We start from the raw sequence: 27,594 nt of genomic DNA on the forward strand, positions 1-27,594 counted from the left end.
TTGTCACTGTGGGAGAATACTTGCAATACCATTATAGGAGACTTGAGGTTATTTTGACTTATGTACGGTTCAGGGCTTGGAACCCATGACTGGGAAAAAGACAATGCAAAGGAACCAGGTCTGTACCCCTTCTCTCTTTCTCTCTCTCTCTCTCTCTCTCTCTCTCTCTCTCTCTCTCTCTCTCTTTCTCTCTCTCTCTCTTTCTCACACACACACACACACACACACACACACACACACACACACTAAATTTAAAAACCTATTTTACTGGAGAACTCTTAAACATGTTAAACACCTTCATCAAATTACCTAGATAATCACTGACTTGGGGTGATCTCAGAGATGGGGAGTTATTGTGGTTCATAACTGGGGAAGACCATTGATGTCTTTTCTCCCCCAACAGCCTTCAGGTCCCTTCTGCTACTCTATAAAAGCCAGTCTGCTGGGAGGAAGATTCTTTATATCTTACAATCAAAGTGTGTGTTGTCTTCAGCAATAGTGTCTGTCTTCTGATTCTGATGGGCAACCAAGAGTGGGGCAGAAGCGTATGACTTTTAGATGCCTCCAGGACTGCCCTTTCTAACAACTCATAAGGAGATATCTCACCTTGGTATTGGGATTTTTGTTTAATAACTCGTGGTTTCTGGTAGACAAGATATGCACACTGGTGCAATACTGGCATGGCAGTGATGGGGTAACCAATCACACTGTTTGTATTCTAATCCCAATCCCAAAGGAATTCATACCTGGTGCTGCAAATTTAGACAAAAAAACATGTCAGGCAGGGAGGTACCAGTCCTCAGATGGGAACTTAATATTGCTGTTTTGGAAAATAGGTATATGGTTAAATTGTTGACTAAATATCTATATTAGTCCTCGTGAATAAATGCTAGTTTTCTCTTTACTTAGAGAAGCCCCTCTCCCCAAGAATGACAGTGAATTGCGAGACTTATCATTGTTAAGATACTGGCAATAAGTGTCCATGTAACCTTTTGAAAAGTTTTTAATTTTTATTTTATGTTTATAGATGTCTTGCCGATAGACACACCTGAGTATTGTGTATTTGCCTGGTATTATTAATCCCAAATATGTGAGGAGGAAGACCACTAACTTAAATCATCACAAACAAATTAATTAAATCAAACAATTAATAAAAGCAACATTTTTGTTTGTGTACATGGGCTGCCTCCCCCTAAGGCAGAGTTCAAGCAGTCAGCATTGAACATGGATAAGATAAGAGTTTTAATAATCAGGAATATGGGGGGCTTCAAATGGAGGACTTGGCAGGCAAGTAGGTGGAGTTACAGGAGTGTAATGTCTTAGTTAGGGTTTTGATTTCTGCAACAAAACACCATGATCATAGAACAAGTCAGGGAGGAAGGGGTTTATTTAGTTCCCTTCCACATTGGCATTCATCATTGAAGGAAATCAGAACAGGAACTCAAACAGGGCAGAATCCTGGAGTCAAGAATTGGGCTCTGAGGAGCTTGGAGCACCAGGCAGCTTTCTCTGGTAGAGAGAGAGCCAGTCCTGCTCTCCACTCCCCACCACACACACCCCTTTTTAAAATTACCTTGCTATTTAAGTTGTTAAAAGTTGCTTTGTTTGTCACTTGAGTCTTTAATTCAATTCCATTTATCAGTGTGTCTGTTTTGTGTAAATAGCATACTGTTTTTCTAATACAGTTCTGTAGTACAAAAAGTCTTAGTTTTTCCACCTGCTGTGATTGAAAGTTTCACTGGTATAGGGATCTGGGCTGGCATCTGTGATCTTTAGAGTCTATAGCACATCTGTGAAGACCCTTCTGTCTTACAGAGTCTCCATTGAAAAGTTGGGTGTAATTCTGATAGGTCTGTCTTTATATGTTACTAGGTCTTTTTCCCTTGCAGCTTTTAAAATTGTTTCTTTTTTTTCCTGTATGTTTAGTGTCTTAGATTACTGTGACAGGGCAAGGCAGGGCAAAGATTCCTCCATTCCGTATTCTTCCTGAGGCCATTTCAGGTTTAACTAGAATCTGATCTCCTTGATGGAGAATCCTACAGAAATCACCCAACTCTATTCTAGGAGCCAGTGTCAGGATGCCCTAACTAACTTAGCTTCTTTTAAACCGCCTGCTTATGGAAACCTCCCCATCTAGCTAACTGCTTCTCTTAGCTTTTGTCAAATTGCTTACATTAACTGTCCCTGTACCCTGACCCCAAGCTGCTGAGTGAGATGCTAGAACATGGTTTCTGCCTCCAAAACCCATGTGTTCTGAACACTTGGGACTACAGGTAGGTCCTGAATACCTGGGTGTAGTTCTGGCTAGCTGGAAGGAAAACTTTCCATTAGCTCTAAATGGTGTCTGAGTGGTCATTTCTGGTGGACTCCCTGTAACATTTTGGAGGCCCCAGCACGATCACACAGACTGAACCCAGCACTTAACTTAGGGGCCTCAAAACCCTCAGGAGTAGGGTAGAGTGCACCAATTGTTGAGGACTCTTAGGAGGTTTACACTCTGAGATGTTCCAGGGACCTAAGAAAATCCCCTCTGATGGATTGCTGCTGAGCTCTCTGGAAGCACCCTGACACTACCACCTAAAAGAAAAAAAAAATTGAGAGTCATCTGGTCTCAACATTTCTGGAAATAAGTTTGGTCTGTAGAAGGGGCCATCTGATTGGGACACAAGGGGGAGATAGGATTTAGATGTAGATCCTGTGTCTGGAGTCCTCTGATCTGTTGGATAAATGCTTGGTGGACCTGTGCTTTGTCTGATCATTATCACTGTTTGTGTCTACATCATGTATCACTGTCTCTTTAATTCAATCTGCCACTTGCCCTTGTGATGGGAGGACTGTGAGCTAAGGACCAGAGGACCCTTCTAAAGTGTATGCTAAACATTTTCAAAAGGGCTTGGTTGGGAGTGCTTGTGGTACTTGCTTCTCCCCAGGAGGAATCTGCACACTTTGTGAAGTTGAGTGGCCCTCTTTTGAAGTAGGAGGGTAGCCTGAGGAATCTTTGTGTATGGGAGAGAGCAGGGACCAGGTTCCCTCTGAAGAGAACAAGTTCCTCCAGACCCTCTCGCATTTCCCAGTGGTTCAGTCAGAACACAAGGGGGTGGAATGTCCATCTTTTCAAATGAAGAAGGGAGGACCTGTGGTTCTGGGTAAGGCTGTCATCCCCATCCTAGTATCCTGGTCTGGGCCATTCCTCCTTTCTGCAGGAGTCATTTCTTGGCACATCAGAGCCATATGCTTCCACTGGAGTGCACTATAGTCCTGGACCTGGATATACACACTGCTACCTCCTGCATTCGAATGCTTCCAGGCTGTATCTAGGGAGTTAAACATCTTTTTGTTTTATTTTTTGTTCTTTTGGTTTTTCTAGACAGGGTTTTTCTGTATAGCCCTGTCTGTGCTGGAACTCATTCTGTAGATCAGGGTAGACTTGAATTCACAGAGATCTACCTGCCTCTGCCTCCTGAGTACTGGATTAAAGGTGTGTGCTACCATCACCTGGAGTTTTGGGTTTTTTTTTTTTTTTTTTAAAGATTTAGTTAGTTAGTTAGTTAGTTATTGTGTATATAGTGTTCTGTCTGCATGTCTGCCTGCAGGCCAGAAGAGGGCACCAAATCTTACTATAAATGGTTGTGAGCCATTATGTGGTTGTTGGGAATTGAACTCAGAACCTCTGGAAGAGCAGCCAGTACTCTTAACCACTGAGCCATCTCTCCAGCCCCTTTTCAAATTTTTTGAGACAGAATATTACTAATGTAGAATTGGTTAACCTAGAGCTCACTATGTAGATCAGGCTGGCCTCAAACTCCTGCCTCTATCTCCAGAGTTCTGGGACTAAAATGTGTGTCACCTTGCTTGGAGGAGTTAAACATCTTAAAGTTGGCCCAATGGATCTTATCCTTCTTGTCTTCTCACTGCCTCTGGGTATATCCACAACACTTCTGTGCCTCTTGCCCCTATCACTTCTCCATACACACCCCACCTTCAAATTGACATTTTCTCTGGCTTTCTTATTCTCCAAATTTCAGTGACATGGTCCCTAGGGATCACTATAACAAAATAGAAAATAACAATTTTCTTCTTTGTAAGATGGGTTACCAAGACCAGTGCTGGCCATTCACCAGCCCTGCCTTGCCCTCAAAGCATGTCTCTTCCATGGTTCATGTAATTGATTCTCTGGAGCTGGGCAGTGCAGCCTGGGTTCGTGACTTAGTGGGCATGTCTCCAGCCATTGCCAGAAACTCTAAGTGGATGAGGGAAATGGGGAAAGGTTGTCAGGGCTGAGTTCAAATTATTCCATAACCTCTCTGTGCCCATTGTTGTTTTAGTGCCAAGGTCTTCATTTCTGTCTTCTTTCCCATCTACCCACTTGTCATTTATGCCCTCTGATGTGGCCTCAAGTTGTTTCATTTTATTTTTGTTTTTTGAGACAAGGTCTCTGCATGTAGGCCTGACTGTCCTGAAACTCACTATGTAGACCAGGCTGGTCTTAAAGTCTGCCTGCCTCTACCCCCACCCCCAGTGCTAGGGCTAAAGGTGTGTGCCACTACTGCCCCGCTCTCTAGTTATTTTAGATCGCTCCCTCCACACCTCACCTATTCCATGCCATTGCTCCATCTTTAATGCCCTCTACCACTGAACTAGATCATGAGTTGTGAGCTATGCACATACCCCAAGTAACCCTTAAGTGCTAGCTACATATTATATTTTCTTGAGCAGGAACTTATCCCATCTGCACAACTCTCACTTTTCCCAGCAACCAAGGACCTCCCAGTTGTGACGATTCCACTGGAAACCCTCTTCTGTTCTTTCTATACTCCATGTGAAGGTTTCCTCTCCATTTGGGCTTTCTCTGTTCTGTTATTTAGACTCTAGATATTGCAGAAGTTCTTTACTCAACTTGAGCTTGAGCCCGTGTCCTGAAGTTTTATGACCTATAATCAATTTTCTTGTACAGCCCTCCCCATCCTGTGTTCCTGGACAGCTTCTACTTGATTAATGCTTCTCTGCTTTCAGGTTATTGGCATGGTGTGGAGCATGGGGAGGCACCTTCCAAGAAGAGAGCTTCTGTATGTGTGTCAGAGAGCTGGACTCCCATAGGAAACCATTCTACCAGAATGCCCACCCTTGTAAGACATGTGACCCAATCCTGAAGGACATTTTGCACTTGACTGAGCAACAGGATACTCACCCTGGTTAGAAAGCACATGTACAGGTATACATTACATTGCACATAACAGTAATAATTTTAAAGGATTGTCAGGGCTTGAGAGATGGCCCAGTGGTTAAGACTGTATACTGCTTGTGCACAGGACCTGAGTTCAGTTCCCAGCACCCACATCAGGCAGCTTACAGTCATCTGTGACTCTAGATCCAGAGGTGATGTGGGAGTCCCCTCTGTGTGTTGCTTTTCTTGGTTAATGAATAAAGAAACTGCCTTGGCCTGTTGATAGGGCAGAACATAGGTGTGTGTGTGTGTGTGTGTGTGTGTGGTGGGGGTAGAAGACAGAACTGAATGCTGGGAGAAGGAAAGTCAGAGAGACGCCATGGATCTGCCAGAGACAGAAACTGGGAATTTTACCCGGTAAGCCACTGCCATGTGGTGATACACAGACTAATAGAAATGGGTTAAATTAATATAAGAATTAGACAATAAGAAGCTAGAGCTAATGGGCCAAGCGGTGATTTAACTAATACAAGTTCTGTGTGGTTATTTCGGGGCTAAGCTAGCCAGTTGGCTGGGAGGAACAAGTGGGCCCTCCTCCTACACAGAGGGATCCAACACCCTCTTCTTGTATCAGCACTAGCGCGCGTGCGCGCACACACATACACACACATCTGTGCTCTGAAGCTAGGGGACTGCTGGTAAAACCCGTGCCATGGCCCCTCCATCTCTGCACTGAATTTCCAGTTACCTTCGGGAGGGAAACCCAGATTCTCAGGCTGCGGTTCTCAACTGAAGCTTGAACCCCTGCTCTCAGAATGGTTGTGGTTTCTGAAACTCTCCTAACTCACTATTACATCTGAGGATTGTTGCCTTGAAACTCTTCCACATTTCAGACTGCCAAAGCTAAGACAGGACCTGGCATTCCCCTGATCACCCACCGGGTGCTTATACTCAGGGAGAGAAAGCAATGAAGGCGAGACGTTCAGGACACATAAACCTCTGTATCTGGGCGAGAATCTAAGAGAACTTAGATTCATCTGAGCTCGGTCCATCTGTATAGAAGCCAAGTGGGCACTCAGTCGCAATTCCACACCTGCGGTACCCTTAGCCTGCCCGGTGGTGGACTCTAGGTATGACCAAGATAGAAATTCTCAGCTGTCACATGGGTATAGAGAAAAGCTGTGCTCTCGGGGTCCTCCCCTCATGGTTCTGAGGGTGGAATGAGATCTGGCAGCAAGAAGACTCATAAACCAGTTTGGACAGAGCCAAAAGCAACCCAGACGTCACAATTGTGATGACAGAAGTCCGCCCTGTCCAAAAGTGCCCTTGGCATAGGACTGTGGGTAATGTAGTCTCTTCCCTGTATCCTGCCACATATCTGATCCCCAAGCCACCACCTGGAAAGAAGAAAGAGAAAATAGTATCTTGGTCCACCACCCTCACCTTAAAGGAATTCACGTTGATTTCTCTGGCTACTTGGGTTAATGCCACGTCTCAGGAATCTTCAGAATATGACTTATTTTTTAACCTTCCTGCTTCTGAGGTCCGGAGACAGGTGCTCCACATCTACCAGTCTTGGGGATGAGGTTTAAGTTCTGCCACATGTAGTGGACATTACTCATGGGGCCCTTGCATTTCAAAGTGAAATGTTCCTCTAGTTCATGGGCCCCAAATTTGGTTACCTCAGTTGACAGAATAGTGAGGGGCTGGAGAGGTTCAGAGGTTAAGCGCAATGCTTGTTCTTCCAGAGGTCCTGAGTTCAATTCTCAGCAACCATATGGTGGCTTGCAACCATCTATAATGAAATCTGGTGCCCTCTTCTGGCATGAAGACATGCATGCAGGTAGAATACTGTATATGGCATAAATAAATCTTTAAAAAAAGAATAATGACATGTTTATGTCAAATTATGTTTATGTCAGTTGGAGGGGAAGGTACTAATAAAGGTATGGAGAAAGGAGGGTGATAAAATTAACAAAGACATTATGAAATACAGAGAAATGAGAAAGAATGTGTGTATCTAAAAATAAAGGGGTGGAACCTTAGGAGATACCACTTTGCTTGGAAAACATAACATTTAGAGAGCTGGGGAGTTTTATATACAATCCTTACCTAGAAAACAGACTCTGTGGTGAACCCAGACTCCTTGGTGGATGCAGTAGGTTGACCAGATGTCTGGCTGAACTTAGCCACTCATTTCTTCCTTCTGGATGTGAGTTCACCAGATGTCCTGGCTGGACGACAACGACTGCTGCTGCTACTATTACTACTACTTCTCCTTCTTCTTCTTTTTTTAAACATATCATATACATGGGTCAACCAGTTGGTTACCACTACCGACTTCTATTCTTCCAGGTAACTTTCTGAATCAAGAATCAAGAAAGAAGAAAACACTACAAAGCCATCAGACTTTGAATACACACTTTTATTTTTTTTCAGGAATCCTTCTTTGGCATTATAAACTTAGCATAGGAATAAAAGGTTTAAAAACAGTCATGGGTGAGGTGGAGGCAGGGGAATAAGGAGCTCGAGGTCTTTCCTGAATACACGGTATGTTTGAGGACAGCAAGTGCTATATGAGACTCCATCTCAAAACAAACAAACACAACAAAACAACAAAATACAAATTAAGACATCGGAAACTCTAAAAACAGAATTAAAGGGGAAGTGCAACAGTACAGTAGTCATGACAAAAGAAAGTCATGGCATTTCAAATCAACAGTCATTAATTAATATAGAAAAAATAAAACAAAGTAAGAGCCCAATAACAAAGTATTTATTATCCATATTAGTGAAATTCCTGGAAAAGAACAGAAAGAATGGGGATGAAAAAATAACTTTAAATCTCCCAAGTTTGTCAAAGAGCATAAGCCTTCAGAAAGAAAGAAGTATCAATATTAATCAAGATACACTCTCATAGCTAGGATCCCACTCTTCAGGACACCAAGACAAAAGGGCCGCTTTAAGTTCAGAGCTAGCCTGGGTTACAGAGTACATATCAGGACACTATCAAAACACAAAGAAAAAGAAACTCAAAAATTTTTATACCCAGCACATCACAAACTTGAACATTACAGAGAAAAGCATTTTGAATATACCTCAACTGAAAGGGCAGACTAAGAACAGTTCAGTTAGTAGCAGATTTCTACTCAGATACCACAGTGGAGAGAAGAAATGGAAGGGATGGAATAATACTGAGAAGAGTTGCCCACCAGAGATCCTATATGCCATAAACACTACATCCAAGAAAAGAAGGGAATGTGAAGACATCCTTAGATGGAAGAAAATGAGAATGTCACCAGCCTAGCATAGATAAAATTCATTAATTAGAAAGGAAATTACAGAAGGTCTGTAATTCCAAGAAGAAGAAAAACAATGGAATGGGTACAGGAAAAACAAAGGGAACTGTGACAATAAGGTATCTATACACCAAAATGCTAAACTACGTTAAGGTCATGTATTGGTTTGGCTATTTGACATAATTTAGAATCACTATGAAATATATATATATTCATATATATATAAATATATATTCATATATAGTCTCTCTCTCTCTTTATATGTATGTATGTATGTATACACAAACACAAGACATCTAAAGGGTCGAGGTCCTTTACTCCTTTACTCCCTAACCCAAAGTTCTCTCCACCCACATTAGAAATTCACTAGCAAATGCCAAAGACTTAGTAGTGCAGCATGAAAATGGTGCTTCAAGTTTTCATTCCTATGTCACCTCCTCCTCACAAAAATTCCTGAGTTAACACTGCACTTCAAAGTAGGAGAAAGATACAGTTGAAGGTTTCCATGAGTGCGAAGTACAAACTGGGTGTCTCTCCTACATTGTCGGCTGGAAAACAATGCTCACTATCTAATGTTTTCATATGACAAGCAGCAATCTGCGACAAGTTTTCTCACAGTGAAGACACTTGTGGGGTTTCTCTTTGGTATGAATTAGCACGTGTTACGTAAGATGTTTCTGTCTGGAAAAGATTTTCCTCAGAGGTAACATTAAAAAAAGCCATTTCCCAATAGAAGTTCTTGGATGTTGACAAAAGTCTGCCCACCTGTGAAAGGCTTTTCCTCATCTGCTTCACTGGCAGGGTTTGTCTGACTGTGCATCCTTCGATGCTGAGTGAGGGAGGAGCTGCGGCTGAAGGCCTTCCCACAGTCCCTGCATTCATAGGGCTTCTCCCCCTGTGGATGATGGCGTGGCGAATGAGGCTTGTGCTCCAACAAAAGGTTTTCCCACACTGGACGCATTCATAGGGTTTCTCCCCACTATGAATCCTCTGGTGCCTAGTGAGTCCTGACCTACGGTTGAAGGCCTTCCCGCACTCCGTACACTCATAGGGCTTCTCCCCAGTGTGGATGCTGAAGTGGCCAATAAGATCAGCTCTATTGCTAAAGGCTTTCCCACATTCTTTGCACTCAAAGGGCTTCTCTCCAGTGTGGGCTCTTTTATGCAAGATGAAGGCAGAGCAGTGGGTGAAGGCTTTCCCACACTCGCCGCACACGTACGGCTTCTCCCCAGTGTGAATGCGCTGATGCCTCTTGAGGTACGACCTGTGGTTGAAGGCCTTGCCACACTCGAGGCACTCAAAGGGCTTCTCCCCGGTGTGGATCACGTAGTGGTGGATCAGGGCTGCGCTCTCCAGGAAGACTTTCCCACACTCACTGCACTCGTATGGCGTCTCCCCAGTGTGTGTCCGCTGGTGCCACATGAGGTAGGACCTGTGCTTAAAGACCTGTCCGCACTCAAAGCACTCGGACGGGTCCTCTCCACTGTGGATGATGTAGTGGCGAATGAAGCCTGGCCTGTCTCGAAAAGCTTTTCCACATTCTTTACAGACAAAAGGTTTCTCTCCAGTGTGGCTCCTGCTATGTGAGACAAAAGTAGAGCGGTGTGTGAAAGCCCTGCCACATTCGTCACATTTATACGGCTTCTCCCCACTGTGGATCCGCCGGTGCTGTATGAGGTGGGATTTGCGGCTGAAGGCCTTCTCGCACTCCATGCACTTATAAGGCTTCTCCCCACTATGAACCATCTGATGCTGAAGAAGGTATGTGCTCTTGCTGAAGGCCTTCCCACACTCGGTACACTCATACAGCTTCACTCCAGAGTGACTCCTCTCATGCCGAGCAAGCAGGCGCTTCTTTCTGAATACTTTGCCACAATGATGACATTTGAAGACACTTTCCTCCTCCTGGATTACAGGGTCCTTATCTGACTCATGCGAGTCACAATTATGGACGGCATTTCCTGAAGAGACATGCTTCTGTCTAACCCTTGAACACACACCTTCAGCTGTCCCTAAGCTATCACGTCCAAGGCTGATTTTCCCAGGAAGCAGCTTGCTCTGGGGCTCTATCCCTGTTTGAAAGTATTCTTGCTGCATTTTCGAGGAACCAATCTGATCAGGAGTTTGCATTGACTGGGAGTCCTTTGAGACTTCTTTTGTGAACTTGCCTTGGCATGAGACAGCCTTAGATAGTGCTGACTCACACGTGGTAAGTTCTGTGGCCTTGGTTTTTCCATTACCTGAAATAAGTAACACATACCAGAATGATAAAAAAAAAACAGAAAAAATAAAAGTTCCATGTTAAAGAAAAACATGACTGTTAATCCTGGTTTGTAATTTGCTTCTTTGGGGATTCCTGAATTCCTGGTTCTAAACAGCAGAGCAAATTAAAGTGTAGATGATGGGAAAGAGAGCCTAGGGTAGACACTCACAACTCCTGACTTAGAGTCCAGCCTGGTCTACAAGCAAGTCCAGAATAGACAGAGCTGTTACACCGAGAGAAACCCTGTCTCGAAAAACAAACAAACAAACAGAAACAAAGAATTCCTGACTTAGTATATCCATAAAGGCAGCTCATTATTAGCTCCTAAACAGTAGCTAGCCCAGGGACTAGTGAAAACCAAGGGGGGTAAAATCGACTGCCACCAAGCCTGACAACCTGAGTCTAATACCTGGGACACAAGATAAAAGCAGAGAACTGGCTCCTGAACGCTGCCCTCTGAGCTTCACCCATGTTCTGTAGCACATACATACATACATACATACATACATACCTACATATATGAATGTACACACATGCACAAAATAAAAAAGGTGGTGAAAACAACAACAGTCTGGTGTCTCACTCAGGAGACAGAGATAAAAGGTCACAAGTTTGAGATCAGCCTGGGCTACATAGACAGCTTGAGGGCCAGCCCAATAGACCTATAAAAACACGACTTTAAAAACCGGAAAAGTATATTTGTAGCATTCAGAACTAATAAAAGTATTGTGAGTGTGGGCTGGGGTGTAATTAAGTAGTAAGCACTTGCCTAGCATGTCTGAGGCTTTTGAATGAAATAGAAAGTGAGAAAGAAAAGAATGTGCAAAGAACTTTAAGTTAATATTTTTTTTTAAAAGCACTTATCTGATTTATTTCACAGAAGATACAGAATCGTCAAATATCTAATACTAAGCTACTAACCCCACCTTCCCAATAAGAAAAAAAAAAGAAGGGAGCTGGAGAAATGGCTCAGAGGTTAAGAGCATTGCCTGCTCTTCCAAAGGTCCTGAGTTCAATTCCCGGCAACCACATGGCGGCTCACAACCATCTGTAATGAGGTCTGGTGCCGTCTTCTGGCACCAGACATACACACAGACAGAATATTGTATACATAATAAATAAATAAATAAATATTTAAAAAAAAGAAAAAAGAAAAAAAAAGAAAGAAAGAAATACTACGGTGTCTCCATCTGATTAGCAAAACCCGAGGAGAACCCACCATTGGAGCACCAAGTGCTAGGTAGGCTATGGACCAAAGGAGGCCATGCACGAGGGCTCTGGTAAAGAACTGTTCATTTTAGTATCACCCTACAACTCAGAGTGAGTGAAAGAGATGAGAAATGGTGGTAAACAGAGCACAGCTCAAGAGTTCAGAGAGAAACATGAGACTGAGAGGAAATCCCCCACCTTAAAACCAGGCAATAGAGGAAATAATCAAACTCAGGGCTGAAATCAAAAAATAGAAACAAAGAGAATACAAAGAATCAATGAAACAAAGAGTTGGTTCTTTAAGAAAATAAACAAGGTAGACAAACCTGTAGTGGCATTTCACTTGTATTTTAAAAATAAAGTTTTCCTGAAGATCAGAGAGTAAAACAGCCCCACTGGTCAGCCTTACTACCAGGCAGTGGTAACACACACCTTTAAACCCAGTAGCCACACTAGTTGCCATAGAAACTGGGCGGTGCATGTCTTTAATCCCAGTGGTGAACACCTTTAATCCCAGAACTAGAGAGGATTACAAAACAGGAGGAGACAGCTCTTAGGCACAATCTCATTCTGACACTCCTGGAGGCAGGATCACCATTTCAGACTGAGGTGGAGGTAAGAGCCAGTGGCTGGCTGCTTTGCTTTTTAGATCTTCAGGTTGAACCCCAAATTCTCTCTATGAGTTTTTATTAGTCATGCTTCATTTAGAACCTAATGTGGGGTACAAATTTACAAAAAAAAAAAAAAAGCGCCATTTGCCTGAGGCTTTTTGGCCACTGGCTCAGACCAGAGTCAATTCCAAACCTAGACACCTGAGTTCAGGAGAAAAACTAATGCTCCCAGCTCCCATCTGCCCCAGCTTAGCTTCTATGTAAAGATGGAAAATACACAGAAAATCTGAATACTGTATATTATTTTGTTGTCTTTGAATTGACTGCTGAGAAAAGAGCAACAGCTGCTAAAAGACATTTGATTATTAATGCTGCTGGATTAATACAACCTATATATTTTGAAAATGCCTTGACTTCAAAACTTAAGTCAAAAGATGTGTTACTTTGGAGACAAGGTTTTGGTTTTGTTTCCATAGGAAGTGAGAGGCTGTGGATTCATTCTGAGTTAAGAAAAATAAGGTTTGATCAAGGAAGACCCCCTAAAAAAATGTCCAATAGGCGCGATGGTCAAGATAATCCAACATTTTAGAGCATCTCTGTTGCAGTTTCCTCTGAGTTTTACGTTCAGAACAGTTTCAAGACTGTTGGCTGAGATGATCCAGTCTCACAGGATACTCAAGTCAGGACTTGACCATAATCCTAAATTTTCTTTGACTCCCCATAAGATTACCAATGCTCCCAATCAGCAAAAAGTAGTCTAGAAAACTATACCCACATTCTCAAAAAATGGATTACAGATGTTTGTCTTTGTTTAGAATGCTGGTTACAAGTTATTATTGGCAATGGTCAGGGAAAAAAACTGAACAAAGGAGATTAGATTCAAGGTTCATGTTTTAAAAACACAAAAAAGAAGGAAGATAGACATAAGATAAAGGGGTAGATTATCGAATCTACTCTGAAAAGAAAAAAAGGGAGGATATAGGTAGGATTTTGTTTTGAAAAGAAACAAAGGCTGGGCGGTAGTGGTGCATGTCTTTAATCCCAGCACTTGGGAGGCAGAGGCAGGAGAATCTCTGTGAGTTTGAGGTCAGCCTGGTCTACAGAGTTTCAGATTTGGCTCCATAATCTGAGAAACCCTGTCTCAAAAAAACAAAGAAAGAAAAAGAGCAAGAGAGAGAAGAAGGAAAGAAGGAAGCTGTAGGTGCACAGGTTCCCCATTTTCCTGAGGCGCTATGCAGGGCTGTTCTGCTTCCTGGTTCCACTGCATCAGCTTAAGGGTGTGGCATAGAACTGCCTTCTCCTGTTTTGTCAGTTTTGTCTACGGCCCAAAGGTGTAGCTTAGAAAGAACTCTCCCTTAACTGTTATGGTAGTTCCACCTGCAAGCAAGGTTCTCGCCGCAGACAAGGTTCCCGGGTCAGCTCGTCCCTGAACCTAAGCACGCCCACCTGGCTTCCTCTTTTCTCTGTTCAGCTGCTCTCCGACCTTGGGTGCGGCCCCCTGACTTTTCTCTTTCCTTGTTCCTGATGGGGGGCTGGTGTCTTTCTGCCCCACAGTATATATACCCGACTTATGCTTAATAAAGCTGCCATTTGCCGCTGCTCCTCGGCAGATGAGCCAAGTCTCTTTGTGTGTGTGTGTCGTCTCTGTTCAAACCCCTAGGACAATTGTCCGTTCTCGTGGGCTCGAGTCAGGAAAGCGCGCGCCTGTTTCGAGGTTCGGGTGTCCACAGAAAAGTGCAAAAGACAACAGGAAGCAAGCAAACAAGAAAGAAAAAAGCAAGAAAGGAAGGAAGAAAAAAGAGAAAAAGGGGGAGATATAGATATGATAAGATAACAAGGTAGATTATTGAATCTACTCTGAAAAGAAAAATGGAGGAAATAGATAAGATAAAAAGGTAGATTATTAAAATCACTTTTAAAAGCAACTATTAGTTTTAAATGTTTTACGCTGGATTGGATTTTTTTGTACATGGTATACAAATTCTGTATATTGATACAAATTTGAGATTTTGTTAAAACATACTGTACATATATTTCTAATCTTGTTCAAGATATTATACCTGTATAGCTCATTTAACAATGTAATACAAATCTCTAGTCCTTGAAAATTATTATTACCAACTGTTTAGAATAATAAAAAATTCAGGTTAATAATTAGTCATCTAGTATAAATGAACTTATAGTTACATTAGGTGTGTTTTCAAGGTCAAACAAAGATAAATTTTAGATAGACAGGTCATCCATCATCAAGCTTTTCAGAGATCTACAGAATATGGCATTTAAGATGTTTTAATAACCTAGGTTCACGAGGCGGTGGTAGCTCATGTCTTTAATCCTAGCACTTGGGAGACAGAGGTAGGCGGATCACTGGGAGTTTGAGGCTAGCCTGAGCTACAGAGCTAGTTCCAGGACAGCCAGGGCTATACAGAGAAACCATGTCTCAAAAAACAAAAATAAAACAAAATAAATAATAATAATAAATAACCTAGGTTCTTCTTTTTCATGACAATGAGACATGTCTGCTCCTGGCAGCACCAATCTTCTTCACAGAAGATAATGGACATTGAAGAAACTCTACATGGAGCTTACTTTCTTTGTGGCAAAAGTTAGCCACTGGGCAAGAAAATGTCCTTGCCGGCACCCTCATATGCAAAAGAAACACTTCTAAAGCTTAAATCATACATAAAATCCCACACACTAATAGTAGGAGACTTCAACACTCCCTTCTTACCACTGGACAGGTCAATCAGACAAAAAATGAACAGAGAAATAAGAGAACTAACAGATGTTAGGACTCAAATGGACCTAACAGACATCTTTAGAATATTCCATTCAAACAGAAAGGAATATACCTTCTTCTCAGCACCTCATGGAACCTTCTAAAAAACTGACCACATACTCGGTAACAAAACAAACCTCAACAAATACAAAAAAATTGGAATAACCCCCGCGAGGGGTTGGCCCACCCACTGAGACAGTGTGCCTGATCTAATGGGAGCTCACCAAATCCAGCTGGACTGGCAATGACTGAGCATGGGAGCATGGGATCAAACCGGACTCTCTGAATGTGGCTGACATTTGGGGCAGACTGAGAAGCCAATGATAATGACACTGGGATTTGTCTTTACTGCATGTCCTGGCTTTTTCGGATCCTAGTCTATTTTTATGCATACCTTCCTAAGTCTGGATGTAGGGGGGAGGGCCTTGGACTTCCCACAGGGCAGGGTACCCTGCCCTCTCTTAGGACTGGAGGGTGAGGGGAGAGGGTGAGTGGGGGAGCAGAAGGGAAATGGGAGAAGGGGAGGAAGTGGAAATTTTGAATGGTATTATTTATAAAGTAATAAAAAAAATAAAAAGAAACCCTAACCAAGGTTATTGGGGCTACAGAGAGTCAGTCCATAAGGGCTCAATCTCTAGATGTTGAGAGATATCAAAGAGTTTTGAATGGTAATGCAAGTTATGATAGAATATAAATTAAGTACAAGACTTTGGATTCACCAGGATAGGATAGATATAGAGTATTTTCTCTGAATTTGTCAAATGCAAATGGATTAGGCATTGTTGATATATCTATTGTCTGTATATATTGCATATAGTTATTGTACTTCTTGTATATACTTTTTCTTGTATTAGTTTTAGTTCTTTTTATGTTAGATAATATGAGGAAATGTGGTGGCATTTCACTTGTATTTAAATAAATAAAGCTTGACTGGAGATCAGAGAGTAAAACAGCCCCACTGGTCAGCCTTACTACCAGGCAGTGGTAACATACTCCTCTAATCCCAGTGGCCACACTAGTTGCCATAGAAACTGAGCGGTGCATGCCTTTAATCTCTGTGGTGAATGCCTTTAATGCCATAACTAAAGAGGAATATAAAATGGGGGAGACAGCTCTGAGGCTCAGTCTCATTCTGAGATTCCCGGAGGCAGGATCACCATTTTGGACTGAGGTGGAGGTAAAAGCCAATGGCTAGCTGCTTTGTTTTTCGGACTTTCAGGTTGAACCCCAAATTCTATGAGTTTTTATTAATCATGCTCACAAACCGTTATGTAACAAGAGGGGGCCTGTTTGTTGGGGGTTTTCGGTCCTGCCCGGCCCCCCAGCTGTTTAGTCCCAGAGAAAAACCACACTGAGATCTCTATAAGTTATAATGCTGATTGGCCCATTAGGTCAGGCTTCTTACTGGCTCTCACATCTTGATTAACCCATTTTTCTGATCTATGTTAGCCATGTGGCTCTGTACCTTTTTCAGTGGGGCAGCTCACATCCTGCTGCTTCGGTGATCTGGGCAGGAGTGGGGGGAATCAACTTCCTCTTCCCCAGAAGTTTCCTGCTCTCCTTGCATCATTTCCACTTCCTGTCTGTAGACCAGGCTATCTTTGAACTCCCAGAGATCTGTCTGTCTCTGCCTCCCAGGCTATTCGTTCTTTCTTTTTTTTTTTTTTTACTCTGAGAAGTTAACCTTTAGCCTCTTTAGCCTGTATATATTTTTAACACAATGTAAACCATTTAGAGGTTTTCTTACTCTTTGAATCTCTCTTTACTGTATATCTCTCTTTTTCTGACCACGTGGGTCTTTAATTTGCTAAGGAATATGGAGAAAACAACAGTCAAAAGCTCTTAAGGCGTTTCAAGGTCCTTGCCAGGAAGCAAGCTGCAACAGTGTTTCCATAGTCTGGACTGCCTGCTTGAAAGAGTCAGAGTTTTCCCTGGCAGGATGGCCCAGAAAGCCAGCATTTTAAAACAGTGCAGCTTTTTTCCTGCTACGGCTGAAAACTGAAATGCTTTACTCTAATCTTTCCCAAGCGTTCCCAGGCTTTCTGTGGATTCAGTTATCCACGTTGGGCGCCATTCTGTAACATGATGAAGGCCGGGCCTGCTTGTTTGTGTTTTTGTCTTGCCCAGTTTCCCCAGCTGTTTAGTCCCAGAGAAAATCACCCACACAGAGGACTCTATAAGTTATAATGCTGATTGGCCCATTAGGTTAGGCTACTCCCTTATCCAAACTGACCAAAATGCAGAGAGAGAACATTCAAATTAACAAAATGAAAAGAGGACATAATAATAGACACTAAGGAAAGAAAAATCATACTTCAAAAACCTGTACTCCATAAAACTGAAAAATCTAAAAGAAATAGATACTTTTCTTGATAGGTACCACATACCAAAACTAAATCAAGATCAGATAAACAACTTAAATAGACCTATAACCCCTAAGGTAATAGAAGCAGTCATTAAATGTCTCCCAACCAAACAAAACAAAACAAAAAACCAAAAAACAAACCAAAAAAAAAAAAAAACCACCCCAGGGCCTGATGGTTTCAGTGCAAAATTCTACCAGAATTTCAAAGAAAAGTTAATATCTCTGCTCCTCAAAGTGTTCCACACAACATAAACAGAAGGAACATTGCCAAATTCTTTTTTATGAGGTTACAGTTACTGATACCCAAATCACACAAATGCAACAAAGAAAGAGAATTACAAATCAATCTCCCTCATGAACATTGATGCAAACATACTCAATAAAATACTGGCAAACCAAATCCAAGAACATATTAAATTAAAAAAAAATATCATCTACCATGATCAAGTAGGCTTCACCCCAGAGATGCACGGATGGTTCAACATACAAAAATCTGTCAATGTAATCCACCATATAAACAATCTGAAAGAAAAAAAAAAAACACATGATGATCTCCTTAGATGCTGAAAATGCCTTTGACAAAATGCAACACCTCATCATGATAAAGGTCTTGGAGAGATCAGGGATACAGGGAGCATATCTTAACATAATAAAAACAATATACAGCAAGCCAACAGCCAACACCAAATAAAATGGAGAGAAACTCAAAGTGATCCCACTAAAATTAGGAACAATACAAGGCTGTCCACTCTCTCCATATCTATTCAATATAGTGTTCAAAGTTCTAACTAGATCAATAAGACAACAAAAGGAAATCAGGGGATATAAACTGAAAAGAAAGAGTTAAACTTTCACTATTTGCAGATGATATGATAGTATATATAAGTGACCCCGAAAATTCTAGCAGGGAACAATTTCTAAAGCTGATAAACACCTTCAGTAATGTGGTGAGATACAAGATTAACTGAAAAAATAAATCAATAGCCGTCCTATATACAAATGACAAATGGCCTGAGAAAGAAATCAGAGTAACAAAACCCTTTACAATAGCCACAAATAATATATACACAAGAAACTAGACAACAAAACACCAAATATTCCAATTTAAAAATAGGGTACGAATCTAAACAGAATTCCCACCAAAGAATATCAAATGGCTGAAATACACTTATAGAGCTGTTCAAAATCCTTAGTCATCAGGAAAATGCAAATCAAAGTGACTGAGATTCCATCTTACAATTGTCAGAATGGTTAAGATCAAAAACACTGATGACAGCTTATGTTGAAGAGGATGTGGGGTAAAGGGAACACTTCTCCACTGTTTGTCTGAGTACAAACTGGCACAGCCACTTTGAAAATCTACATGGCAGTTTCTCAGAATAATGGAAATCAATCTACCTTAAGACCCAGCAATACAAATCTTGGGCATATACGCAAAGGATGCACACTCATACCACAAGGACACTTGCTCAACTATGTTCACAGCAGCAATATTCATAATAGCCAGAACATGGAAACGACCTAGATGTCTCTCAACCAAAGAATGGATAAGGAAAACATGATACATTTACACAATGGAGCATTACTCAGCTGTAAAAAACAATGACCTCATGAAATTTGCAGGCAAAAAGATGGAACTAGAAAAAAAATTATTCTGAGTGAAGTAACACAGACCCAGAAAGACAACCATCATGTGTACTCACTCCTAAGTGGCTACTAGGAATAAAGTACAGATAACCAGCCTACAGTTCATAGCCCCAGAGCCTAGAGAACAAAGAGGACCAAAGATGGATGCATGGATTCCCAGAGAAGGGAAAAAGAGATCTCCTGGGGAAACTGGAGATGAGGTGGGAGGATGGGAACTTGAGGGAGTGGGTTGGTGGGTTGGGCAAGTTGGGGGCTGGAGGGAGGTTGAAGGTGGGATGGAGAGGGAGAGTAAGGAAAGAGATATCTTGATAGGGGGCATTTCAGGGTTAGGGGGAAACCTGGTGTCAAGGAAACTCCTAGGAATCCATAAGATGACCCCAATTAAGACTCCTAGCAATAGTGAAGAGGGTGCCTGGTCTGGCCATCTACTGTAACCAGACTGGTGACTACCCTAATTACCATCAGAGAGTCTTTTACCCAGTAACTGTTAGAAGCAGATGCAGAGATCCACAGTCAACACTGGGTGGAGCTCCGAGAGTCCTGAAGAAAGGGAGGAGGGGTTGTATGAGCCAGGAGGTCAAGATCATGATGGAGGAACACACAGAGACAGCTGACCTGAGCGAGTGGGAAGTCACAGACTCTGGACCAACAGCTAGGGAATTTGTATGGGACTGACCTAGGCCCTCTGCATATGTGTGAGGGTTGTGTAGTTTGGTCTGTTTGTAAGGCTCCTGGCAGTGAGATCAGGACCTGGCCCTGGCGTTCAGCTGCCTTTTGGGAACCTGTTCCCATGCTGGATTACCTTGATGTGCCAGGCTTTGTTCAAGTCCATGGGAGGCCTGCCCCTTTCTGGACAGGGGAGGAGTGGATACAGAGGGAGGGTAGATGGGAGTAGGGAGAGCTTACAGTAGAAGAGGAGGGAGGGGGAACTGTGGTCAGTATATAAAATAAATGAAAAAAGTTAATTAAATAAATACAATTTAAAAAATTAAAAAACAAAACAACAACAAAAAACAGGGCCACAAACAGGCCCAATGATTCAGGAAACCTACCCACCATAGAACTTCAGAAAAGAACCAACCCTCATCACATACTCACAGGAAATCTGGCTTCTCTTTCATCCTATGGTTTATAAAAAACAAAACAACAACAAAAAGCAGTTTCTGGCCTTCTCCCCGCTTACTGTCCTGCACAAACCCTTCTGCTGTACCCCCAGATACTGAGTCACAGGGACTGGGGCACCAACCTCTCACACTAGCAAAGGTTGCTCTGCTATTCTGAGGTCGAACTGAGTCTATTCTTTCACATCCCCAGAAGTAAATGTCTTACAAGACACGCTGTGCCACAGCGACCTACACAACAGGAAAGGTAAAGCTTATGTTTTGTTTGTGTTTTGAGACAGGGTCCCATTGTCTCCCAGAACTGTAGCCTGGAACTCGCTCTGTAAACCAGGCTGGCTTTGAACTCACAGAGATCCACCTGCCTCTGCCGCACAAGAAAAGCTTACTTTTGATGCGCCACTTTCTAGTCAAGTTCCAGTATGAAAGGAAACAGAGGGCTCAGGAGATGATTCGGTGGGTAAAGGTGTTTGCAGCCAAGACTAATAATTCAGGCTTAATAAGAAGAGTCTGCGCAGTGGAAAGAGAGACCAACTCCCAGCTCGCACAAGGTGGCCTCTGACTCCCGTATGCACATTGTGGAATGTATGTGCACACACACACAAAATCAGAAAGGAAGGAAAGAGAAAAAGAAAGGAGAGCGAGTGAGAAGAAGAGAGGGTAGAGGAGCAGAGAGAGGGGAGTCCCCAGGAGAGCCCACCAGCCCTACCCACTTCCTTTACCTGCACTGACGCTTGCGGAAAGGTCGTTCATCACCCGCCACAGCTCCTGCCTGTGCTCCAGCCGACACATCAGCTCAGATTTGGGAACAGGATACCCTTCAAGGAGAGAAATACGAACACATGGATTTTTTTTTTCCTGAAAAGAGATAAAGACCATCAATATCATCTGGGATTTCAGGACCAGAATTTGACCTTGGAATGAAGCTGCTCTCAGCATTATCAATAAAGTTAACATGTGACTTAGAAACTTATATTTAAAAGAGTTTGTCAAAAACTGTAAAAGGTGTGCCTGGTGGGACAAGACTATAATCCAGCTACTGGAGAGGCTGAGGCAGGAAGACAGCAAGGCCAAGCCTGCCTGGGCAACTGTGATGAAACCTTGTTTTAAAACAAAACGGAGGGCTAGGGACACAACTCAGTGGCAGAGAGCTTGCCTAGACTGTGCAGAGACACCCCTTGCACTGAGAAAGAAAACCAAGTATTTTTATTTTTATATTTTACATTTTTATATTTTATTTATATTTATATATTATATTTATATTTTATTTTATATTTTAGTTTTTGCCAATTTGACACAAACCTAGACATATTTGGGAAGAGGAACCTCCAAGGAGAAAAATACCTCCAGCAGGTTCGTCTGTAGGCAAGCCAGTGGGGCATTTTTATACTAGTGAAGATGTGGGCGGGTCCAGCCCACATGAATGGTGCCACCGAGTAGGTAGGTGTTGCTGGGTTCTCTACAGGAGAACAAGCCAGTAAGCAGCACGCCTCCATGGCTTGTGCTTCAGCTCCTGCCTCCAGGATCCTGCCCTGTTTGAGTCCTGTCCCGATAGTCTTCAATGATGGACTATGGTGTGGAAATGAAAGACAAACAAACCCTTCCCTCCCCAACTTGCTTTTGGTCATGGTGTTCCATCGCACAGAATTCAGGAAGCAGAGACAGATGGCTCTCTGAGTTCAAGGCCTGCCTGATGTAGTGACCCTGTCTAAAAATAAACAAAACGCATCCCCAAATAAATATAAATAGGGCAGCTAAAGGTGCTTGCCGCCAAGCCTTAACCTGACCTCCAAGATCTATGTGGTGGGGAGAAGTGAGTACTACAAGTCATCTTCTGAGTTCCATGGGTCACAGCACAAGTGTGCACACACACACATACACAGCACAAGTGTGCACACACACAAATACACAGCACAAGTGTGCACACACACAAAGACACAGCACAAGTGTGCACACACACACATACACAGCACAAGTGTGCACACACACAAAGACACAGCACAAGTGTGCACACACACAGACACAGCACAAGTGTGCACACACACAAATACACAGCACAAGTGTGCACACACACAAATACACAGCACAAGTGTGCACACACACAAAGACACAGCATAATCCAAGCGCTTCAGAGATAGGGGCAGGATAATAAGGAACTCAGTGTCATCTCAGCTATATAATGGGTTCAAGGCCAGTTGGGCTACATGAGAACAGATCATTCTACAAAAGACAAAAATCAAGTCTATTTAGCTCAGTTTAGAGGCAAGCCTTTCCTGCACTCCTCTTTCTTTTCTTCCCTCCACCCCCATCTTTCCCTCCCTTTACTAAGGGCTCACTATCTAAGCCTAGGGCAGCCTCAAACTCCTGATCCTCTTGACTTGGGTTCCAAAGTGCTAAGATTATAGACAGGTGTGAACTACCACAGCGAATAAGTACTGGTTTTCTATAATCCACTGTAGCTAAGGCCATGCCGGAACTATGTTGATAAGCACAGTAACCTCCGGAAAGAACAGTGGCTCCAGGAACTTTTGGTGTGTGTATATATATAATTAACTATCACCAGGAAACTTTTTTCTAAAGTATCCTGTGCTTAAATATGTCTAAAATAAACTGCCTGCTGTCAAACTCTCAAAGTTTGAACAATACCAGCTACTGAGTTGTGTTGGACCAGACTTCCTTCTTGACTCATTAGGATCAGCTTTCTGCTGGACGTGGTGTTTGCACATACTCACACACACACACATACAAATGACTAAGAATAATAAAAATAAATCCTGTGAGGAAAAATCACTAGCTAAAGTATCTGGAAATTCTGCCTCTGGGTTCTTCCAAATGCTCTTTCCTTCCTCTACCATCCTCTCTACATTACCCTTGGAGTCTAAAGGTTTATTGCCCAAAGAGATACAGCACAGGAAGAATGAGTCTAGAATATGTCCGAAGCAGTAGAAAGAAAAGGCAGGCTCAGAGGACCTCTTCACCATCAGGGTCTGGAGCCAGAGGGTAGAATGGAAGCAGAACACCTGCCCCCCTGGGAGGGGGAGGTAACAGACTTACCCAGAGAGACCAGAAGTCCATGGTTTTCCAGCATCATCTCCTGGTACAGGGTTCTCTGAGCTGGAGCCAGCTGCCCCCACTCTTCTTGAGTAAAAACTACAGCCACATCCTCAAAGGTCACACCTGAAAAGTCACAGCATATTAGTGTTGGCCTCGGGCTGCTCGGTAGACTGTCATGTGTACTTTGCTCAAAGGGTAGAGAGAGAGATTAACGCCCAAACTACACAGCGCATCCTGTAGGCTATGCTGTTTCCTGGGCTCCACGAGGAGAGATATGCTATTGGGGTATATAATGAACTGACAACCTGACACAATCAACAATTACCTGGAAAGAGTCTCAAGGAGAGACTGTCTAGATCAGGATGGCCTGTGGGTGTGTCTATGGAAGATCGGTCTTGATTATGTTAAGGTAGGAAGACCCAACCTAAAGAAGACACCATTGCCTGGGTTTATGCCCTAGACTGCACATAAAAGGAGAAAGTGGAGCCACTGAGTTGGCTCACCATGAAAAGGCACTTGGGGCCAAGCTTTACAACTCGATCTATCCCCTGGAATCTTACATAGCAAGAGGCGAGAACCCAGCTCCCCAAACCCTGATTTCCAAATGCAAACCTACATATGCATAAATGAACAAAAGTTACTTTCAAATGAATAAAAATAAATGCTGAGTGTGATGGCTCAAACCTAGCACTTTGAGAAGCAGAGACAGATGGGTCTCTGAGAGTTCCAGGCCAGCCAGGGCTACTCGGTGAGACCCTGCCTCAAAAGCAACCAACCAGAGAAAACTGAGAGGAGCACAAGCATGCACGCATCCATTGCTCTTGCTTTCTGACCATGAACATGCTGTAACCGGTTCTCAAATGCCTGCTGCAGTGACTTCTCTGTTCAGGACAGACCCGGAACCGCGAACCAAATAGATCCCTGCTTCCTTCAAATGCCTTTGTCAGGGTATCTTATCATGGCAATAGAAAACAAAGCTAAGATGGCATAATACGTCAGTGCGAAGGGCAGCAACCTCCCATGCCAGGCGCTCTTAGAAAGCAAAAAACAAGGAAGACAAACTGTGGGTTGTGGTTCTGTCTGGGGTATCACAATGACAAATAATGGTAATGAGAATGGACCCAATACCAATGCTGTTAAGAACAGCACTTCTTGAGCTCCTCTGGTCCAGCTAGTTTCCTGCCCATGCTGAACGCTTCACAAGTCCTCAGTTCTAAAGTCAGACTCCTAGAGTTTCAATGCAAGCTCCTGAAACTACCACTCGACAGTTGTGCAACATTAGGTACCTCACTTCATCTCTGAGCCTCCATCAACACAGTAATTCTCACTTCAGCAACAACAGCTATGAGAAAGGAAAAAAAAAAACACAGAAAAACAGAAAAAGGTAAACATGGGTTAAAAAAAAATAGCCATGAGACTGAGATGAGATTTTCGATAAAGCATACAATACTTGGGTTGGGCTGTGGTGGTGCACGCCTTTAATCCAAGCACTGGGGAGGAAGGTGGCAGAGTTTGAGGCCAGCCTGGTCTACAAAGCAAGTTCTAGGACACTCAGGATTATTGCGCAGAGAAACCCTGTCTCAAAACCAAACCAAACCAAAAGAATACCACACTTAAATGTTTTAGTTTCTGTTAGCTTCAACAGCATCTGGTCACCTATATATCAGTGACTTAGGGCTAAAAGAGAGCCACTAATTCAAGAAGGGTTTCACGTCTTTGCTTATTTATTTTTGTTATGACAAGGTCATAAGCAGTTCAAGCTGGCCTCAAATTTGCTAGCCAGGGCTGACCTTGAACTCGCAATCCTCCTGCTCCTGCCTCTCCAGTGCTGGGTTTACAGGAACTAAAGAGTGCTATCTGGGCAGGTGAGGTAGTTCAGAGTAGAAGTGCTTATCCTCCAAGCCAGACCACCTGAGGTCGAGTCCCAGAACCCAAATAAAAGTAGGGAAGAATCAATTCCTAAACAATTGTCCTTTGACCTCCACACTCAAGTCATTGCTTGCACATGAGTGGCTATAACCCATGCACACTTGAACACTTACACACACACATTTTATAATACTAAAAAAATGACACATGAGCAGAAATTACAGGGAAAGGTCTGGCAAGGATTCGAGGACTGTCTGAGGCAGAGTGAACTGCAACGGTAAAGGAGAGAGTAAAGGGAATTTTTAGTCAGGTGGGTACAACTGAATAGCAGTGAGCCAGAGAGGGAAAGGAAACAAGATCATAAGTGGTCAACCAGAAAGAATAAGAGACTTGCTGGGCAGTGGCGCGAGCCTTTAATTAATCTCAGCACTCGGGAGGCAGAGGCGGGTGGATCTCTGTGAGTTCAAGGCCAGCATGGTCTCCAGAGTTCCAGGACAGGTTCTAAAGCTACAGAAAAACCCTGTTTCAAAAAAAGAGACTTATAGACCATGTCTAATTGAATTGTGAGTTGATGAAAGCCCTTAGCCTGGAGCTTCATTCCCCTTTTCAATCTCTTAAATTACCTACCAGAGGCCTGACATTCTTGACATGAGGAAGCTGTAGGGGATAACTAGCTGAGAGGCATCCATTTCAAGCTGTGCCCGCCAAGAGGACCCTGGGACAGGTGGGGACTGAGGGAAGCTGCGGGAGCCTGGCGGCCAGGTCCGCTCTGATATGCTAAGTAGGCACCTCGCTGCGTGTTCCGGGTTTGGGACCTAACACAAGAAATAAATTGAGTACCGTAATCCAGAGCCACTCTTCCTAAACAAACACAACTACAAAGACGAAGCGAGAGGCTCTCACGACTGACAGACTTTCCAAACCGTGGAGGCATCGAAAATCTCCGTCAACCCACCTGCCCGGAGTCCCTCAGCGCCGAGGCCATCATGAGATCCCGTGGGGGGCGGACCCGGTCCTGCCCCGGGAAGGCGACCTTGGCTGACGACAGCTGTGCCCATGACACGGAGGCCCGCACCTCGTCACTGTGCAATCTCCAAGATTTGCCTCTCAGAGGAGATGCCCTCGGGCGGTGCTTGGATTTCTACAGCGGGCATGGGCTACAGGGTCGCTCCAGGATGACGTCACGGAATCGCCAAGCTCCTTGACAGAGTGGTAGAGTCCTTTATTAGGTCTTTCATTTGTCAAGTGAGCCGCATGACTCCTGTGCTGTGCCTTCTGGGTAAGTAGTTCTTTCTCTGCTGGAGCCCACCCTGAGAATGGAACCCTTGTCTTTTCCTAAAATAGACCACAGTCCCAGTTTAGATATAACTATTGCTTTTTTTTTTTACTTGAAATTGTTTTACTTTTTTTTGTTTTTGAGACAGGTTGGCCTTGAACTCCCTTCCTCAGCAGCCCAGGCAGGCCTTGAAATTGTTCTGCCTCAGTCTCCTGAACACTTTAAGATTGTAGGCATGCACAGACCCACACAGTAACAGCGCACACCACTAGAAAGGATTCGGGCACTGGGTGAGAAAGCCATTCTTCCGATGTAAAATGTAGACTAGAGATGAGGGTGTGTCTGGAATCTTTGCCAAAAATCTGGGTAAATAAGGATGAGAAACTGGGCACTCTGCAGGAGCCCAGATGTCTACACATGTATCACCACTCCTGATCTACCCCTTTTCATTTATTACTTATTTTGTATGTTCGTGAACGTAGGTGTGCCTGCATACGTGAGTGGAAGAACCCCCTAGAACCTGGAACAAATTGAACACAGTGATATGCATTTGTAATCTTAGTGCTGGGGAACTGGAGATAGGAGATCAGCACTTCATTGATCAGCCAGTCTAGCCAAATGGGTGAGCTTATGTTGATAGACCTACCATCTCAAAAAATGAGATGGAAGCGTGGCGTGGTGGCACCAGGGAGGAAGAAGCATACGGATCTCTAAGTTTGAGGCCAACCTGATCTACACAGGGAGTTCCAGGACAGCCAAGGCTGTTAACACAAAGAAGCTCTGTCTTGAAAAACCAAACACAAAACAAAAAAATGAGCTGGAGAGTTTTGTTTTTCTGGTCCGACAAACCTCTCCACCAACACAATAATCCAAATCAGACCAAATTAGAAGCCAGGTTTAATGGATGCCAGTGCTCCTGGGTGGCTCTGGCAGTGGGGGG

General features: G+C 43.2%; 1 protein-coding gene across 1 annotated transcript; it reads right to left on the reverse strand.

The window, feature by feature from the left end:
• Positions 1-7,571: 7,571 nt before the first annotated feature.
• LOC125395546 (uncharacterized) lies at positions 7,572-26,639 on the reverse strand. The gene is given in 6 exon segments (XM_048426984.3): positions 7,572-9,180; positions 9,182-9,360; positions 9,363-10,703; positions 21,178-21,273; positions 23,510-23,632; positions 26,334-26,639. Coding segments are annotated over 6 exon segments (1,947 nt in total). The 5' UTR covers positions 26,437-26,639; the 3' UTR covers positions 7,572-9,075.
• Positions 26,640-27,594: the final 955 nt, after the last annotated feature.

This window comes from Myodes glareolus, chromosome 1 (genome assembly GCF_982192425.1).
Source record: "Myodes glareolus chromosome 1, mMyoGla1.1, whole genome shotgun sequence".
Lineage (NCBI taxonomy): Eukaryota > Metazoa > Chordata > Mammalia > Rodentia > Cricetidae > Myodes > Myodes glareolus.